Source organism: Gordionus sp. m RMFG-2023, chromosome 3 (assembly GCF_954871325.1).
Source record: "Gordionus sp. m RMFG-2023 chromosome 3, tfGorSpeb1-WG-v2, whole genome shotgun sequence".
NCBI classification, from domain to species: domain Eukaryota; kingdom Metazoa; phylum Nematomorpha; class Gordioida; order Chordodea; family Parachordodidae; genus Gordionus; species Gordionus sp. m RMFG-2023.
In genome coordinates this window covers 9,838,850-9,860,134 of record NC_088777.1, presented here as the reverse complement: position 1 = coordinate 9,860,134, position 21,285 = coordinate 9,838,850, and the positions used below count along the sequence as shown (strand labels likewise).

General features: G+C 26.5%; 1 protein-coding gene across 2 annotated transcripts; it reads right to left on the bottom strand.

Moving 5' to 3' along the window:
- Positions 1-1,051: 1,051 nt before the first annotated feature.
- On the bottom strand, positions 1,052-18,942 carry LOC135927616 (protein FAM78B-like). Of its 2 annotated transcripts, none has more exons than XM_065463723.1 (8): positions 18,798-18,942; positions 7,793-7,967; positions 5,293-5,406; positions 4,147-4,224; positions 3,554-3,738; positions 3,332-3,390; positions 2,384-2,567; positions 1,052-1,402 (listed from the first exon to the last, which is right to left on the bottom strand). In XM_065463723.1, the coding sequence occupies exons 1-8, from the start codon at positions 18,820-18,822 to the stop codon at positions 1,302-1,304; spliced, it is 921 nt and encodes a 306-aa protein (XP_065319795.1). In that variant the 5' UTR covers positions 18,823-18,942; the 3' UTR covers positions 1,052-1,301. The 2 variants fall into 2 exon arrangements, with proteins under 2 accessions (XP_065319795.1, XP_065319794.1); XM_065463722.1 differs by lacking the exon at positions 18,798-18,942 and adding an exon at positions 11,006-11,528.
- Positions 18,943-21,285: the final 2,343 nt, after the last annotated feature.

Here is a 21,285-nt window from a genome sequence, read left to right as displayed (position 1 = left end):
GTATACTTAATATCTGTATTTTTACATACTTCGTCGCGAATTCCCGTTGCGAGAGTCCGGCTAAACCAAATGGGAACCCATATAGACCATTTATGAATAAATGAAAATAAACGAGGGTCTTAAATTATTATTTTTGTCAAATACTACTATTTTTTAATTTCCTTAAAAAAACTAATCAAATTTTTACGGATATTAAATTCCATATATATTTTTTTTAAAAAAAATGAAATTTCAAATAGCAGGTGACGTGCTTTAGAGTTATAGTGATCTTAAAACGACACTTTAGTTTGAATCACCCGGTATATATATACATTTCTTTGAATTGTATCAACATGGAATATTCATAAAATATTTTCAAATTAAATTATAGTTAAAAAGAATTATAGTAAATTCACGACTTTAATAATTTAATTAAATTAAGTATATATATAAATACGCAAACCAAATTAAAAACGTCAATTAAGATAGGTCTCTTTTTTTGAAAAAGGTTTAACTCGGAGTTAAAATATAGCAGTAGAGAGTTTAAAGAATTTATTTGAAAAAATAATATGGGTCTGGGCACTCCTAAAATCTAACAAATTTATAGTTTCAGAAATATTTAAAATATGAACTCCTTATTATAAAGTAAATGTATAAGCAGTAAAGGAACTTTAATTATTTATATTAACCATTTGTCAAATAATAAACATTATTGCATTAGCGATAATGCTTTCGCGATAATACATTCAAGATGATGCATTCGCGACAATGACTTGGCGATAATACATTCATTTTAATGCATTCCTTATATTAATTTCCCTATAATGGATTTGTATTATTAATTTCGCAGTAATACGTTCCCCTAATGCATTCGCTGTAATACATTCGCAATAATGTTTCTGAGGTAATGCATTCGCTGTATAGATTCCGATAATACATTCTCAATAATGCATTCGCTAAATCATCTTTTAGCGGTAATCAACATTCGTGGTAATGCATTTGCAATAATACATTTCGTGAAAAATTTTGTGCTAATGCATCATTGACGTGATACGACTGAAAATATTCAAAATTTGAACTAAAGAGTTTTATTGATATCATTTTTTTGTAAAAAAAATATAAATTTGATAATTATAATTTGCACAATTTTTTCTTCATTATTAATTGATATTGAAAATAATTATAAGTATATATTGCACGATTAAGTGTATGTGTTTTTTGTGAGTTGTATTATCTTATATATAAATAAATAGGACTAAAATGAGTGGGGAAATATTAAAGAATATTGTATCACAGAACTATCAGCCATTTGTCATATTATGCTATGATTTTTTTTCATCTTTTTTGTCTTCCAAATCTTTTCTTTCGTTGTGATGCAGTTGCCGTTTAGCGGGAATAACTACTATTCCTTTGTTATTTTTTCCTGTATGTAAAAAGAAGACAGGCATTAAAAATTAAACCGGATATATATTATTATCAATAAATATTTATACATGATTATTATATAATAGTAAATTTGATTTTTAATACAAGGGTGGTTTCGGAGTCATGTATAATATTTAAAAAAAATTATTACCAAAAAGATTCAAAGATAGATTAAAATGTAAAAATTTGATTTGGTATTTTATGTTAGCGGCAATGTGTTATTTTTGGTTAATGATAGATACTGCCAAGTCAACATATAGCAATTTTCTAAATAACAACCCAATTTGCTAAATACCGACCCAAATTTAATAAAATATAATAAGAGATAGTTATTATTTAGTATATATTAATAGAATCACGTGGTCGAGTCTGACTCTCCTCCAAGGAGTGAACAACCAAATTGGCTTCTGAAAAAAACATGATCCTGACTGGGATTCGAACCTAAAACTATCGAATTGGCAAGTGACATTCTTAACGACTAGGCCACACACGCTTTCCGATAATCATGTATAAATAAATTTGGTAGTTTCTATCCAAATGAAAAATAAACAGAATACCAATTTGATAGATATTGCCTTAGGCAGTATCTACCATTAACCGTTATTTTTTCAACTTTAAATCATTTTTTGAACATGTTTTTTTTAAATTTAAAAATTTTACCATTGTATTTTAGTATGATTAGAGTACCTATCGTATGAATTTTAGACAATTTTACGGCTAAACTTTGAGTAATTTATAATTTGTATAAAAGCTCTATGCAAAAACCAAATAAATATTAAGTTAATGGCAAAATTTTTTGAAATTCATAGGTATTCCAACCATGATGGAATACATTTCCGGTAAGATCAAATTTTTAAATTTTAAAAGACGCGCTCAAAAAATGATTTAAAGTTGAAAAAATAACACATTGCCGGAAAAAACAATTGCCCCAAACATATATAATAAGCAAAAAATTAATTAGTGAGGAATTTGGTCAAACCTTTGGGGACCCAGGTTAATATCTGGCAAGTGTTTGCCGAAGGCGGAGATAGAACTTGCAAGGGTATAAATTTTGTCAGGTTATTTTTTTCGTCGGCGAAAAATATTTGTGGGGGCGTTAGCTTGCCGCTGACCGATATAGTTCTATTTCCCAAAGGCATAAGGGGGTCTAGTTTGACGGTTACCTTTGTATTTAAAAAAAAATCAAAAAAATATATCAATCAAATAGTATATTTAAATTTACAAAAAAATTACACTTAGACAATCTCCTAATTAAAAGCGCCTTTTAAAATAATATTCTAATAATGGGTTCATATAAGATTAGAGATAGTATTCGCTATAATGGGTTTCGAATTAACAACAGAGTCCCGCAGCAGCCTATTTTTGTCTGACCAATCAGATCAGCATATTTTTTCCCCCAAGGATCCAATTCAAATCCGAAATTATATTTTAGAAACAGTTCAGAGTCGGATCCAATATTTTTTTAAATATATATTTGTTTAAAAAAAGGTAGGATATTTTAACGAAAGCGGACAAAAAATTCTCTAAGGCAGTATCCTGGTTCGTGTCATTTTTGAAACTTATTTCTGTTTAGTTCAGGATGAATGATTTTGAATTAGAACACCCTTAGGCTGTTTCAGAGGAAGCTATATAGCTAGCGAAAACAAACCCACTGTTTAGAAATAAAACAAAGTACGACATAGCCTAAGAGGAACAGACCCACTGTTTAGAAATAAAACAAAGTACGACATAGCCTAAGAGGTGATTGAAAAAAAGTATGTTAATTCTTGAAAATATATATTTATAAATACTTTAAAATAAAACAAAATAATTTAAAATTTTGCCAAGTTCGAACCTGTCCACACAGGGTTCTAATTAATAATAATGGTTAATATTGATATGGTATTATACATTTATGAGGTTTTACAAAGTAAACTAAAAAACAAACCTTCATTCTCCATTTGGCAGCTTTCAAAACGTATATTTGTCTCAGGGTAGAGTTCATTGCTAAAAACCGTAATAAAAAAAATATGATAGAAATTTAATCTATTACAATTTATTCCATTTTATTTTAGGCCTTAAGATCTTTCACATGGATCAGAACGAACCAAAGGAAATCAGATCAAAAATATAATTGTATGTAGCATATTATTTAAAAAAAAATATTTACCAACTAGCCAAACGTAGAACCTCTGATCTCTGCAAACTTTTGTTAATTTAGCGGATTCGAATTTGTCTCCGGGGTAATCCCACGTAACGTGGGGGTAAAAGTTGTCACTCATGCACACAACTTTAGTGTGAGTTTTGGTTGTGGGGAAGGGTAAAACAAAAACTTCGTCCGAACGAATTCCGTACCTATTAAAAATTAAGATTCGTTTTCATTTATTCGTATATTTATTATTTAAACATTCACATTCATTCTTCCAATCATTCATTCACTCACTCATTCTTTCATTTATTCACTCATTCTTTCATTTATTCACTCATTCTTTCATTTATTCACTCATTCTTTCATTTATTCACTCATTCTTTCATTTATTCACTCATTCTTTCATTTATTCACTCATTCTTTCATTTATTCACTCATTCTTTCATTTATTCACTCATTCTTTCATTTATTCACTCATTCTTTCATTTATTCACTCATTCTTTCATTTATTCACTCATTCTTTCATTTATTCACTCATTCTTTCATTTATTCACTCATTCTTTCATTTATTCGTTCATATTTATTTATACATAAATTCTATAAAGGTTGCTAACCATGGGAACTTTTTGCCGTCCGAATCGGATATAGCTTTTTCTAACGTGCCATTCAGACCAGGTATACTCCATTGAGAGCTTAAATATAAGTGAATAAATACTCACGATAAAATAATGTGTAATATTAAAATTGTAGAAATGGTAAATAATAAATACGTAATATCATATCAATATTATCCTTCACCTTTTTACGAAATTGGAATCCTTTGCGAAAAACAATTAGGCTTTATAAAAAAAAATTTTTTTTTTTTATATTTTATTTATATAGGAGATTTATTTGTTTTTTATAACCTTGACTAAAATAAAGAATTTTATTACCAAAACTCTTAAGTAATTAATTAATACTAATGTGTTATTAAAAAATTTTTTTACTATATTGCTAGAAATTTATTACATTCATTCGCGACAAATAATCATGTTTATAAAACGAAACCGCATTAACACTAAAAAAATGATAAAATTACAAAAGCTTTAGAAGAGAGATAAAAAAGGGAATCAACTTTAATTATAAAATTTAAAATTAATTAAATTATTTTATAAATTGCTTTTCAAATCATAATTCTGTTTTCATTGTAATTTATGACGCGTTTGTTACCGGTCCTATTAGGCTTAATAAATTTATTTTTATATACTAAAAAATGAATTATAATATAATGCATTTAATTTATTTTTTAAAGAATTATTTATAGTATATTCGAAAATAATATATTTAAACTGTTTTGTTTACTAAATTTGATGGTAATACCGTCTTTTATATTATATATAAACTATAATATAAGAACTTTTTTTTAGAGAAAACAATTATAGAGAATGTGCCGTTTATAGAGAAAATATTTTAAATGTCGTATATAGAAAATCTCGCTTGAGAATTTTTTTTTAAAAGTATTCATAATGATTTACCAACTATATAATTTCAATTAGTATATTTGTAAATTTATTTATTTGATAGCTAAAGTTTTGGATCCTATATTGGATTAAATCTACAAGCCCATGTCAGAGAAGAAATATGTTAGAATTGCCTTGAGATGGTATTGAAATCCAAGACTAATTTTTTTTAAAACAATTAGAACCCATCAACTTCAAGAAGAGCCTCATTTATTTTAAATATGTGAATCAATTTTTTTAATATATATTATGATAACTTACTATCCATATTTTCCGTATGTATTAACGAATTTTAGATCGTAGCACGCTTGTATCCATCCAAAAATCCACGTTTCTTTAAAATCTAAGGGCGGAATTTCCAGAGTTGCTTTACCCCTAATTACAAAATAAATATTTAACATTTGTACGAGTATATAACCGAATATTGATTAAGATAATAATTAAAGTTTTTATTATTACTCAAACAACTCTGATATCAGCTTATTATTTTTTTCTTTTAAAGATAGGAGTCCCTTAGATAGTTGGGATGCAAATTCGAGATGAAGGAACCGTAAAGAGAAAATATATTTCAAATCATAAAGGATACAAATAATTAAATATACCAGAAAAAATGATTTAAAAACTTACTCATGAAATTAATAATAATAATAAAATTGGCAGCGTCTTTGCTAGACCACGGTATGTAGTCCAGAAAAAAAGACTATTACTGATTTTTGCTCGTTATAAGAATTAAGATTCTTGGAAATTTTTGAAGAGGTTTATCGCACGGGTCCGAATTATTTCTGTACGTGGTTTGCCCCCGCCCGTAATAATTTATTATGAAGGAAAAGGTTTTTATCTAATTCTAAGCTTAAAAAGATACGCGAAATTAAGGCATGACCAGTAAAAATTATTTTGCAGTCAGGTCGAACAAAGCTAGCAGATATTTTTACTCAAAAATCGATTTTTTTTAGTAAGCCATTATCTTTTCTATATTGACATTGGGATATTGAAAATACCTTTTTATTAATTATTAAAAAATTAATTTTATATCCACCATCCAAAATAAACATAAATCTATCTGTAACTAGGATCAAGAGCCAAGTATAAAATATTTAAATTTGACACCGCCTTCGCTTTTATTTTTATTTACACTCATTCATAATATGTAATTTTCCATAATAGGAGGCTAATGATAGATGACGATAGCCATCATATAGCTATAACTACTCTAGGCCACAGAAATGAACGATATTTTTACGAGTCTATCCAATATTTTACTAAATACCTATAAAAAAAATCAATAACGTTCAACGCTATTACCCCACTATTAGGCATTATTATTCAAACTTACTTAAATGAGAAAATTAAAAATTTTTGTAAACTTAATGGAGTTTTATAAATTATAAGTAACTATTAAAATACAATTTCGATTCGATGCCAAAAATTTACATTAGTTTATAAAAAAATCGTTTTTTTTATCAAAAAAATTTGGATCAAATATATCATATATTGCTAAATGGAACTCATTTCAACTTGATTTCCCCAACGTAAAATAAATAAATAAAATTATGAAAAAATGAAATTACGTTACAAATATTTATTTCGCAAAATGCTCAAATAAAGAAAATTGTCAATGTAAGAGTTATATTTGAATTAACCTTGCAAGGTAATATTAAGGATAAAGCCAAATAATATAAAATAAGTAATTGTAACGTATTTTCTTTTGTTATGACATATGAGCCTATAATAATGAAAATAAAAATAAAAACCTAGATTTTAAGTTTGCGTAGGTTGATTAAGAAAGCATAATTTATAATGAAAATACAATATTCCTTACAAAAAGGATTGTTTTAAATGATGTTTCCAAGGGGATCATTACAAAACCTTACTTTATTTGATAAATGTAATTGAAAAACATGATCTAAAAGTTTGTATTAACCATAAAAATTTCGCAATCATAATAGAATTGCATTTGCATAAAGTAATTTGTATATTAATTAAAATCTTTTATTCAAATGAGTAATTAAGCATAATGTGAAAATATTGTTAATTTTAAAATGTTTTTTTTTTGGAAGCATAGGAAAAAAGGAACCAATCATGAAAAGCGAAACAGGTAATGAGTTAAAATGATTGTAATGCAAGAATAAATATTTCGTTTATAACAATTAGTATGCAAAATGTAGGTATTAGAGGTGGTATAAAGTTAACGCTTTTTATGTAATATACCCATTACATCCGGCAAGTTTAACCGGTCCCTGTCTTTTTGGGACAGAGGACGGTTTCTGGGACACATTTTTTGTAAAATAAATTTTAGGACAGAAAGCGTTTTGCAAATATAGTGTCCTTTTTCAAACACGTGATATTTTTCCAAAAAAATTTGTCCTACCCGGATCTTGGGACATTTTGAAATTCGCTAATGATAATTCGGTGATAATAGTCAATAATTAATTTACCTAATTTTCCATATTCATTAAGAGTAACATAATTCTAAAATTATAATAGAATTTGCGTATTTAATATAATAATGAATAAATCTGGTTTTCAGTCTTGTTTTTGTAGAATGTCTATCAGACGCGTTACGAATGACGGACTGTTTTTCAAACAAACTGAGACCGGACGAGACCAAAATTAGGGTATACTTTTCCCACTCTCTAGTTAACGGGACATTTCGTTTTCGGACATATACATTATTATCATTTATATTTTGGTAATAATTTGTAATAAAGAGTTATAATGTAGATAAGATAACGAATATAATAATCCATTTTTTAAGAAAAACCTAAAATATGGGGTTTTGAAGCGGAAAATAGAGTCAGATGATTCATCGACTTGAATGGGCCCGGGATCGATTCCCATTGAAAAGGAACGGACGACTATATCAACACTCTCCTTATCGGGTCGTTTGATCCTAACCCTATGCTCTGGAAGTGATTTAACTCTCTTGTTGTCGGCAGCTAATTTGTTTTGTATTTTAAAAATAAAAAGACATAAATATGAGAATATAAGAAGAGAAAACGCGTAAGCGTGGTTGGTTATTCAAATAGCAAAAGTTCTATAAACGAATCTTATTGTATCTTCATTATATTTTCCCTTGACTGATGATAAAGAATTATATTCAATTTTAGCAATCAAACGTGAGATTAGTTTTGATTCAAGGTTTCGAATCGAACCCTGAGCTGTGAACTCAGTTCAGTGAGCTTTTGTCCTAAATTACTTTTCGGATTCTAACTGTAATCATTAACCAAACCTACAATTTAAAAATACACCTCGTTTGATTCGGGTAAATTTCATATTTATTTCTTACATTTCATATAGTTTTAAAATTTTAATAGTTGTTTAATTTAGATTAGAATTTGATTGATATTTAAAAATAAATTTTGTTCCAATTCCTAACTAGATTGTTTTTAAATTCAAATTTTATCCAAACACTCCATTATTTCAAAATATGTATGGTTCAAAAAATATAATAATTTGGGATCTTATTACAATTCAATTATTATTACAAGATGATTTGAGATAAAAATTCATTTTTTATACATATAATGTAGGAATCGAAATGATATAAATATCTATTACTAAAAAAAAATGACATTGGATAAAAAAAACCCCTTCAAATAAATACACTGATTTTTTGAAAAAAAGAAGCATATTTTATATATTTTTTTAAAATATTTTTCTATTTTTCTTTTAATATTAAAAATCAATAATGGATTTTGTATTTTAATAGAATGGTAATAAAATATTTTAAGAGAAAGGAAACAGAAGGAGAAAAAAAGGTTATATTATATATAAACTCGATGAAAGTTTTATAAGATCTTAAATAGAGAGGTCAGGGGGGGGGGGAGAGAGTAATATACTGTATAATTAATTTTTCGTGTATAAATATTTTTCAATTTTTCGAAATTTAATACCTCTATTAATTGTTGTTTCAACGGCCAGATTCGGGTAGATTTTTAAAAATGGCCCTATTAAGATTTAAGAAAAAATAATATTATTTCCAAACCTTTCTGACATCTGTGAGCAAAATTTCCCGGCTGTCATAAAATTATTTTGGCTAAAATCTCAATCGGGCCGCGTTTAAAAAATCAATGGGTGGTCTAATAACGCTAACTTGTAAATATAATTGCAAATGGCTTAACTATACGTAGTTATAATGTAATATAGGTAAGTGTGTATATTAATAATGTAATAAAGTGTTTATTCCTTTTTTATTAGGGGAAATGGTTTTAATGTGATACCTTGAAGTGTTGAACAAACAGAACAAACACTCAATGTAGAGTTGCTAAATGGCTCGAGATCCGATTTTTAAAAAACGGTTAACTCAATATTTCAGAAAAATATTGCCTAGAACCCTTTGAGATTTCGTTCATAGGTGCCAAAATCTTTGTGGCCAGCAAAATCTTCAGGCTTGGGTTAAATATTTCTGGATAAAATATCAAGTTAAGGAGCCGTGTAACAACAAACACCAATTTAAAAAAAAATCAAAACATGAAAAATATACTAAAAAAAATATATTGATTTACTTAGGCTGGATGATATCATCTTTGAATTTAAACTCGATGCTCATTTAATTTGTTGAATCACAATAATAAATAATTAACGAGATTAAAATATAAATTTATAATTAATACCAAAAAAAGGATCCTAAACAAAAGGTTATAGATTTTTTGCACTCACGATTATTATATTATATACTACAATGTTTACAAAATAAATTATTAGCAATGCATTTAATTTTTATCTATTTTTTAAATTATTAAATTCGAGTCCTCGTGGAACTTTAGATAATATTTTGTGGAAGGGGGGGGGGCTTAGCTCAAAAAAATATTTGAGTTGCTGGGCTTTATCTATGGATGTAATAACCAAGCAATGCAATATTGTCCAAATGGTGATGGCCTTCACAAAAATGTCAAGCGATGAGAACCGAAAAAAACTCAAAATTTTACAAAAATAAGTAAAACATGTATTTTAAAAACTCTTATATTTACCATTGAAAATATTTTTCTAGTGGGAATATTTATGCCCACATTTCTATTAATATTGTTAAAAGTTACTTTTATATCCTTAAAAAGTAACAAGTTACAGCCACATTTCAAATGTAAGTTATATTGAAAGTTATGAATTATTTATAAAACTCGGAATTTATTCAATAAACTATTTCCAAAATTCATGTTTAAATTTTTTGTTTTTCTCCAAAAGCTTGCCCAGGCTAAGCAAACTCTTTCTGCTATAAACAGTAATTTTTAATTTGAGAAATCATTATATATAGCAGAGACCTTCAGGCCCGGCCCGGGTAACCGGATAGTATTTTAAGATCAAATATTTTAAATAGTTATTATTATCTATAAAATTTAAAAAATAATAAATATTCCTTTTAAATCGGGGCCGGGTCGTGTGGTACCTCTGCAGGTATCTAATATATAGAAAGTAAAATGGGATATATATCATATTTTTTTTAAAAAACTTAGTGTAACTTGTTACTTTTGTTGTCACATCCCAAGCAATATAACAGTTATTCTTTTCGCAAAAATTTAACTAGTTAACTTTAACAACATTATTCTTTTTTTTAATACAGGATAACCAGTCCGCTTGACCAGCGGACAGGTCGTATAAGCATTGTTATCGTCAACTTTAATGATAACGATTAAATATTAAAAGTGTCGATTTACTCTTACCCTACCTGAAATGTTAAACTTATTTTATTATAAAATATCCTGGAATTTATAGTATGCGCGGTATAGCTCTGCACAGCAAATTAAGCAAGTATATCGCGATGGGAAGCGTACACTATTTTCGCGCTTACTAACAAATTCCGACTAAAATAAAGGGAAACTGATAAAAGATTTTTTAGGTATACTCAAGAAACGTCGCCTTTTGAAAATATATTGCACTGAGAAAAGAAACGTTTTCAAGCCTTCTTTCCCTTCTTTTCCTTTTCTTTCCTCCTTCATACTATCTATCTTTATATTATTATTAATTATTATATAATTACCTGAATAAAAAGGCATATCTTTCGTCAAATGACTATAGTTATTGTTCATTTCGTTGTGATTGTGTAAGTTATTAGTGGCACAAACGAAATCCTCCGTAGATTTAAGCGATATATGTTGATTATAATTATCTAAAGTGAATGCTTCACCGTCTTTGCAGTTGGACAAACCACTGCCCATGGAATTTTCTCCGATTTATTTTGATTCGTTGATGGAATTTTATTAAATGAAGGTTTAATAATTTAATAACTTTAATGAATGAAAAGAGTATTGTATTGTATTAATTTTGTTTTATTATTAGATAAATAATTTTTTTTTTAAAAGCCAGAATGGGTTCCTTATTAGCTAAGGCAGAAATAAAGAGTTCTGTTATAATGCTATAATGCGCGCGAGATATTGCCATACAGGATTTATATAATTCAAAAGAAGTATGATAAAATTTAGGAGGTAAACATAATAAACGAAATTTTTTTTAAAAAAAAAACAATCAAAAACTTTATAAGAAATACTAATTTCATTTTCTAGAAGTATGATAATTATTTATATACACATTGATAAACCAATGATATTGTATAATAACTTTGTAAAGGGAGAATTTATGCTTGTTAGTTTTAAAAAACGAAATTTATTGAGTTTTATATTTTATAGAAAATTTAAGTCTCTTTAATATTAGTAAAATAAATAACATTATACATTTTTCTTGATGAGATCCAGAAATGATTGTTTTCATATCCTATATGTAATGTTTTAAGGTATTACCTGTCAAAATTTAAAAAAATAATATATTAAATTAAAAAAACGAAAAAGACAAAATATATATATAACAAATATGAATTAATGTCAAAATAATTTTCATATCTGACCTTAACAATTTGGATATTTCTTTTATTTGATGAAAAATATTTTTTATAAAATATTTAAAAAATGAAGGTTCATTAACGATATTAAAAAAACAAAATTTATATATCACCTTGTTTTTTTTATTTGAATTTTTTTTATTAACTATCTTATTTTTTTTGATTTTTTTTTCAAACTTTGGTTTTTTTTAATATTCAAAAATTAAAATTTTTAATTATATTTTTTGGATATCGATTTTTGAAATAAATATAAAAAATGTCTAAACAATTATTTATTTATATAATCACTTAAGAATTTAGTCGTGTATGATAAGAAGGGATGACACTTTCAATATTTAATTCCCATCTCGTTAAGTATAACATTAACAATATTCTTAAATTTAAAGTCTTTAATTTTTAATCATCAACAAGATTACTATAATAATAATTAAAATAAAAAATTTCTATAAAATAACTTAATCACGAATCATAATTATACTTAAAAATTATTATTATAAAAATTATGATTGGATTTGGGAAAAAGAAAATTTCACATATGACGTGATTTGACAAAAATTTTTTTTTTTAGTTGGTTTTAATAAACGTTTGCTATTTTTTTAAAATTAATAGGTAATTTAGTTTAAAAAAAAGAATATTTATCCCATGAATGCCTTGATCTAATATAAGCAGAAAATAATATATTTTTTTTAAAGATTAGTCGTTCTGATATGTTAATATTATATAAAATATTTAAAAAATCATGTATTGAATAGTAAAATTGTAATATCAAATTGAGAGAGAATACAGGAGGAAAGGGGAAGGAGAGAGGAATGGCAAATGGCAGAAGAAAGGCAATTTAATGACCCAATTATGCGTATAGGAAGATAGGTAGTTCCTTCTAGAATAAGAGTTTAATGGTATCAGAATTAGGAAAGTTATTATTTATACAGTACATTTTTTAAATTTCATATCGTATACTGTAGGGGGGGGGGGTAACTATGGGTAACGTTAGAAACTAGTCTCCTTTCACTAAATTTTTATTCTAGAACATGTCTTGGCCGTAACTAGAAATTGTCAAGTAGCATATGGGCGGACAAGAGAATGGGACATTTTTTGTTGTAAGTATTTAATCTTATATTATATTAGGCACATTACTTTCATTTATATTCTTAGAGGCTAATTTTATACTAAGTTTAATCATTTCGATTTTAAATTCGAGTATAATTGCTCATTTTTTTTAATTAAAAATTTGATTTGTAATTATAATATACAAAAATCTATTTCTTATTATAAAAAAAAATTTATTTATATTATTTAATTAAGTGTGGAAAAAAAAATTGAGAGCAATTATTTTTATTTACAAAAAGACAATTAACGAAAGAAAAGGAGGATGTTTAGAAAAAGGATGTATTTTTTTTTTCTTCCAGAATTTTAAACGGGAAATCAAGAAACCAGAAAAGGAACTTAAATAAAGGGGGGTCCGGTTATGAATATATTTAAAAAAAAATAATGTTTCTTGTTCCCTTTGAGGTTTCGAGTGTTTCAGGTTTATGGTTCCTTCTAGACTTTGCTAATATGCAATAAAAAATAAATAAAGGACTAAACAGGAAATAAACTCTAAATGTATCAAACAAAACCAATAGAAAGTGTAAGAAAAGAAAAAAGAAAATAAAAAGTACCCTATTTTGGGGATTTGAGCGGGCTTCAAATTTGTCTCTCATATTTAGATTTGTATTTCTTTCTCGTTAATTTATTTTGTGTGAACGGGTTCCAAAAGGGAAATCATGTAGTATGCCCATTATGGGATACAACATGTCGAACATTATATCATACGTAAATTTATTTGTATTTTTGTCAGCGCCCGTCACCGGTTTCTGGAAATTTGTATGTTCTTATAACATTTCGGGGGGGGGGGCAATTACGAGTTTTGTTAAAATAGAAAGTGATGTAATCCTTTAAAAAAAATAAAAAATTTCAGTGGGATCAGGAAAAGCAATTAGTGATTTTTATTTTATTTATAAAAATTTTTCGTTTAATTTTTAAATTTCAGAATTGGCTCGAGGCCTAAAATAAATATCAGCTCGGTTCTCATTAGAGATCTGCAAATCACTGCCCAACCTGCATATGGTCCCCGGCCCTATTTTTAAAAAATTTCGGGCCTGGTCTGGCTTAAAGTTTTAAATATGATATCATTAGTTTGTCAATAAACTGATGTAATATAAAATTCTTGAGAGAAACAAGGCTCTAATATTTTTTATTTCTATATTTTTATATTTAAAAAAATTCTGGCAGGGTTTGTTTATATTTCGGGTCGGACTTTTCGGGGCAAATAAAAAAATTTTATTCGGGATCGGGCCAAGCAGGACAAATATTTTAAAATTTTTTTAGGCTGGTCAGTCTTTAAAAATTAGGCCCGATGCAGATGACTAGTTCTAACCACCGAAAAAAGAAGATAATTATGTATAATCATATAATGTTAAAAATTGAACAAGAAGCGTTAAAAAAAAATTTTAAAAGTGCGTTTTTTTTAACACTTAAAAAAATTTTTTCGCGTCATTTTAAAAAAATTTACATTATTTGAAAATTTATTAACGCAAAAAATGCTTCAAATTTGTAATATTATCATAAATTACAAAATTTTTTTTTTTAAAACAAAATAAAATTTCTGGCAAATGGCAATAATTATAAAAAAAAATTAATCCTATAAAAGATAATCTAATTAGTTTTAAAAAAATAAAATAAATAAAATAAATGATTTCTCAAGCACGCCATGCATCGATTTTCAAAAAAAAAATATATAAATTTAAAAATTTTAAAGAAAAAAAAATTTGTATAAATGTTACATTAATATTATTTATTTTAAAAGCTCCTAGTCATTGGTTTATAAATTATATTATTTTAACGTAGCCTTGCTATACAAAACTATAAAGATAAACGAAGCGAATTCAAAATTTTCATTTTAATTCGAAACATAATATTTTTTTATTTTATTTTTTACTTTTTATTTTTACAATTTACAAGATTTATTTTGTTAATATCGTTTTTTTTTACAAATTAAAAACATAATCAATTTCATAATCAAAAGAAAACATGGGGAAAATTAAATATGAAAAATAACAATGCCACCACCAAATACAAAAAAATCAAAATAGGATGTCTTAGTTTAAAAAGCTGTTCAGTCTAGGCTAAAAAACAATTAAGTATCGAGATTAAGTCAAACCAGGACATAACCAGAATTGCATAAAAAAAATATTGAAAGGGATGAAAAGCAAGAACGAGCCAAAAAAATATAAAAATTAATACTTTAATCGCCGCATAACTTTTTTTAAAAAAAATGATGCATTGAATTAAGGAGGAATTTATTATATATTCCGGCCTTTATTAATGACGGAATCCAAAAAAGCATCTCCTTCACTCCTTCAAAAATTATCTAATCTTCAAAAATCAGACGGTAACTGGTTACTGGAAATTATAATAATACGTTGGCTGCGAAATAATATATAATATTTGGGGGCTTAGCTGCTGAGCCGATAAATTTGAAGAATAAAAGATTACTTCGTATATTTATTTGTATTTATATATTTTGATAAAGAACTCTTATAAAAAGGAATAATATTTGCGATAATTGGATGGATGATCTTTAAGATGAAACAATGATATCAAATAATTATATTAACATTTTATATTAATTAGTAAAAATAAGAAGGTCCTAAGATAAGAAAAGAGGACAATTTTTCAACAAGATGGTTTAGTAATTTTTTAATTTTTAAGATTCATATTTATGTTTAATAAAAAAAAACACAAAAATTTATTTAAAAAAAACACAAAAATTTTTTTAAAAAAAAATTTAAAATGAAAAGATAATAAAATATAACGACTTTTTTTTATTAAAAATAATGTCTTCGATTTCCTCCCCTAGATAGGACCCCGTAGGGTGAACTATTTTAAACAATTTTTGAAAATAAAAAAATATGCAAAAAATATTTTTAGTTAATAACAGAGGCATTTGATAAATTAATTAACGAATTGACTAAATTCGTAACTAATTTAGTCGTGGTAGAGCGAGATATTATAAATAAAATATATATTTCAGCCTAGTTTTCTACAAACAAATAAAATTTAATTTTTGGAGTCTTATTTCATGCAAAAATTTTAAAATAATCAATTTCATTTGGATTTTTTTTTCTAAAAAAATATTAGATCCCATCCAGCCCGAACCAAAATTGTCCGGACCGGGCCGCTAGGTTAAATTATTATATCCAAAAAAAAATAGAATAAGTCAATATTAAATTACAATATTTAATCCGTAAGGTGACATTTATTTTTTTTATAATTATATAGAAAATAATTTTCTAGTTTTGAAGAAATCCCGTGGTCTTGATTTGAAAGAATAGTCGGAAACAATGGGTTAAAATGATGGAATGATACAATATTTATTAATTTTTCTAATTTCCTCTCTAACAAAAATTTGAACTAAAGGATGCTGCAAAACGATCAATGAGTGTGTAATTCAGGTTATTGGGATTTCGTTGCTCTAAGGAATGAGTGCCATCCCATCGACCTCATATTGTCTCCGACATTAAGTTCCTGATTCCAACGTTGAGGAAATATTGGCTGAGGAGAGAGCTCTTGCGATAATCGAATTTACTGCTTGGTAATAAATAAGGATTGCTGCCTTTCCAGAAGCGGCAATGAAGAAGGCTATGGTCTAGGAATAGGGAGCTGGTAGAGTTTGCAAGATGAGGGAGTGACGATATCACAACCTAAATGAAGGCTTATTCCGAATCGAATACAAATTACTAAATAACAACAATTTTTATTAATCTACAAAATTTTATTACCTATCCCATATCTGGCGACCCTTTTAGACCTAACACAACCCTAACTTCATCCAAAAATACACTAAAATAAATATTTTAAATATTCATAATAATTAATTTATAATATACCTTAACCTTATTATTAAATTTAATAGAATTATTAATTTATATTATTTATTATTAAATAAATATCCAGTAATTTAATTTTTATGACTGAATTTAATTAATTGAGTATATAAATAATTTTCCCAGGTAGTATTTGAAGCTTCTCTAGTTTAATCAAACAGTACCAATATTTAGAATTTAAAAAAAAAATTCTGAACTTCAAAAAAAATATAAAAACTTCGTAAAAACAGAAAATTAAATTTAACATGCACATTTGTTTTAAATAACTCAAATTATTTAAAAAAAACTTAAAAATTAATAAAGTAATTAATTTTACTATTCATTTCTTATTAAAAAACTTCACTTATAATTTGTTATCAATATTTAATATCTCAAACAAAGAATATCTCTTGAGATATGTAAATCTAATTTAATCTCCATCCTCGGCTCTATGCAATAATTTTTTAAATAATATTTTAGTTTAAATAATTTTAAATATATATTTTTTAAAACGTTCTTAATATTTGAAATAGAAAATTTAAATTAATAAAATATATGTCGTAATTTTTAAAGGGATCATAACTATCCGGGATCTTCACTGGTTTTAAAGGGATAACTAAAAAATTAGGATTATATGTTAGGAATGATAATATGGTATTATCACGTTTTAATCGTGATAAAGAGGAATCTTATTTAAGCGTTTTCCACGCGTTTCGTTTCATTAATTTTCAATGTTGTTTTTTTGGTCTTATAATATAAGATATGTCTAATATAGGGTATCAATCGATAGCTAAAAGATCTATTCAACTGATTAAAAAAATTAACATGCATTTTTTGTTTTAGATAGAAGAAAATTCTTTGGGTTCTGACGTAATGGCTCTGATCTAACAGCTTATATTTTTCAAAAAAACTTATGTGTCCGTTTGACATATGTCCAAAGGAAGAGATGGCGAGTTTTAAAAACATATAAATTATATTATTATTGAGAATTTTGACATTTTTCGGAAAGGAAAAGACGCATGCTTGAAGTCCCTAAATAAATTATTTTCCTAAAGACCAAGGTAATGAATGTGAAATTAAACCATCTGGCATCAGCTAATAATAACTAAAATAGTCAATAACTAAATAAATTTAAATTAAAAAGGGGTAAGGAAATTATTTATTTTTTTATTTAAAAAGGAAGATTTATGCTAAAAATAAATCTCTTTTAAAACTATTCCCTTTTTTGTTTCTGTTAAACAGTTATTAGTTTATAATAAAATTAATATCGATTTTATGATCTGACAACTCATAAATTTAAAAAAAAAATGACTTTCAATAATCTATTGATAAAAAACCGCCGATGTCTATAAACCTTAGTAATACCAACACCACCTATAGATTTTCTGTCACTTTATAAGTGTTTTGATTTTATAGGCCGTTGGACAGAGGGTTAATCTAGATCTATTAGAACAGGGGGCAGAATGGTGTATTTTTTCTTCATTAAGATACATCCCGATGTCGATAATGCTCGTCGGTCACTCAATTTTTTTTCTTCTCTTCTTAATTTTTAAAACTATGTTGAGCTGCCTGAGTCAAAGATGAACCTTCATTTCTTCCCACATGTTTAAACTTTGCTATTTATTTCAAATTATCTCTTTTTTTAAATTTTTTTTCAGATAATTTCCTTCTAACTGTCAAGAAAATTTGACATCTTAATATACATGAAAGAAATGTATGAAAGAAAGGTTAAGGTTAAGGGACATTACAGAATAGTAGTACTATTAGTAATCGGCAAATAAAAATCCTGGACATCTGAAAAATCACCTATTTAAAGAAACAAAGAAATAATATATTAAAGGTCCTCTTAACCAATCTTTGAGACATGAGTTGATCCAATTCATTTATAATTTTTAATCAGCTGCTATTAAAAAAAAAAATTTCATACAGCGTTAAATAAGCGAGTGAAAAAAGCGATTAAAAAGTCAGCTATATGGACGCCTATTTTATTATGTGGTAATTTAAAAAAAATTAATTATTTTTATTTTTCTCACTTTGTGATCTCATCTCATGATTCATGTGTAATAAGAATAACTAATTTTTAGATATGAATGCATACTTGAGCAAGAGCTATACCCAAACTCAATTTGTTAATTAACAAAAATATGGAAGATAAAATTTGTTTTTTAATTACTTTTAAATAATATTAAAATTCTTTTAAAATATGTAAAATTTAATTTAAAAATGAGGTTTAAATGAAGATAATCTGTAATATTTTAATAAAAAATAATAAAAAATTAAAAATTTATTGGAAAATTACATTGCGTTTTTTTGTGATAAAAATAAATAAAATTTTAAAATCAATAATTTTTTTTAAAATGTAGTTTAATATACGATTATGAATGAATGTATGCTAATAATGCAAATATTAAAAACAAATATGTTTTTTTCTTTCTAAATTAGTTATGCAAGGTAAATATAGTCGATTCTGAAAAATCCTTCCTCTATTTGTTTTTAATATGGTTTAAACAAACAGAGGTAAATTATATGGGCCATATAACCTAACGCAAAAGAGGAAAAAAGAAAATTTATAAGAAAAGGAATAAGAAAAAGAAAAAAGAGAGAAAGAAAGAACGAAAGAAAGGCAAAAACGAAAAAATAAAACGCAATAGAATAGAAAATAATAAACCTGGTTTTGTGGTAATGTATTTTTCATATTTTTTTTGTTAACAAAAAAACCTATTTTAACAGCTGCCTAAGGTTTTTTTTCTCTTTCATAATAAACCAAAGTTTTTGATTCTTCATTAATATTTTCATTTTTTTTTTCGCACACAATAAGCAAAATCATACTATTTGTGCTGCATCAATCATAGATATTTTTTTTAGTTAAATCAAAATATGATAATTCATAAGGAAAATGTAGCATAAAACATCTATGCGATGCGATGAGGCAATCTATTATAAATAATGGTTAAAAGATTAATTTTTTTAAAAAACCAAAATTATAAAAAATTAATGGAAAATAAAGAGTATAATATTATGTATAGATTGGGGAATAAAGCATAAAATCGTGAATTTAAAATATTTTTCAAATTCATTGTATAAATTGTTTTTTTTGAATAGATCAAATATCTGTAGGGTTAGTGGAAAGGAATTTCGATCTAGAAATATTAACTGAAATAATATACGTAAACTTCACGCATAATTTTAACGCGCACTGGAACACTAAAGAAAAGATAATTTTTAAAAAAAAATTAAAACACTTCATGAAATATATAAAAATATTTAATTTTATTCTATAAAAAAAAAGAATTACAATTATGGAATTTATTCCCATAATAAGCAGCATCAGGAGTTATAGGCGTATCCAGAATTTTCCTAAATCGAGTGAACATAATAAACGGAGTTTTTTTCTTTCATAAATTTTATTGTAGGCATTTGACTATATTATATTTTTATAAAAATAATTTTGGGGTTTTCACTTATTTTTTTTTATAAATTTTTTGAATTATAGTCGTTATTTAAAAAATTTATTGTAACTATCTATTACTAATTTTTCTTTCAAATTCTTCCTTATAGTGAAATATTGTATTCATTTTTGGGGGGAGATGGGTGGAGGGTGTGCAGGGGGAATTTTTTTTATTAACTTAAAATGATATTTACGAGAACAAACAAATTACAGATAGAAAGGCGAGACCCCCCCACCCCCCCCCCTCCCCTCCCCTGATTGCCCGCTTATCTGGCGATCTCTAGACCTCACCCTAAGGCAACGATGCTGAGGTGCCACTGATTAATATTTTAATGATTCAATTATAAAATAAATAAGACTTGTATGTTGACTAAAATAAGGTACTTCCCCCCTCCCCCCCCCCCCCCTATCCTAAATTTCAATGATGCAATTGATGGCTTCTGGAAGCAAATATCGAAAGTATAAAATTATTCTTAGTTGTTATGGCGACCTAGTCGGTACAATTTTTCTAACGGATTTGTCGGCCCAATCCCATAAATATTTTTACCCGACCCAATCCGTAAAATATATTTTGTACAAGTTGTTCAGTCGGGACTTTAAATAATTTTTTATGAAGGAAACGAAATAAATTTGCCTAATTATCAGTTTTCAAACCATTTTCGAAACTTCAGCTGGCCTTTAAAAATATTTCCAACTCGAGCCCCTGTGCCCCCCTACTTTGTGACACGAACTATCTTAAAGTAACCTTCTTTAGACATGCGCGAAGGCGATTTATCTATTTTTTTATGGTACTTGTGATTGCCTGATCAAAATTTTCCAATTCTTCCAAAGTTTTGCTTTAATATTATTATCATAATTAATTGTGGTACGGTACACACGTTCCTGCTGAATACCTCAAATAGCAAAATCCGCTAGTCGGAGTTTAGGGCTCTTTGAGGGCTACAATGAGTAATTAAGTCCGGTTCTCGCGTTCTAGCAAATTTTTATCTCAAGGGCACAGTGAGCAAGTGCATTGTACTGCTGAAATATACTCAACAGAAATTTATTGTGGGCAATAAGTACTCTTTTAGGAT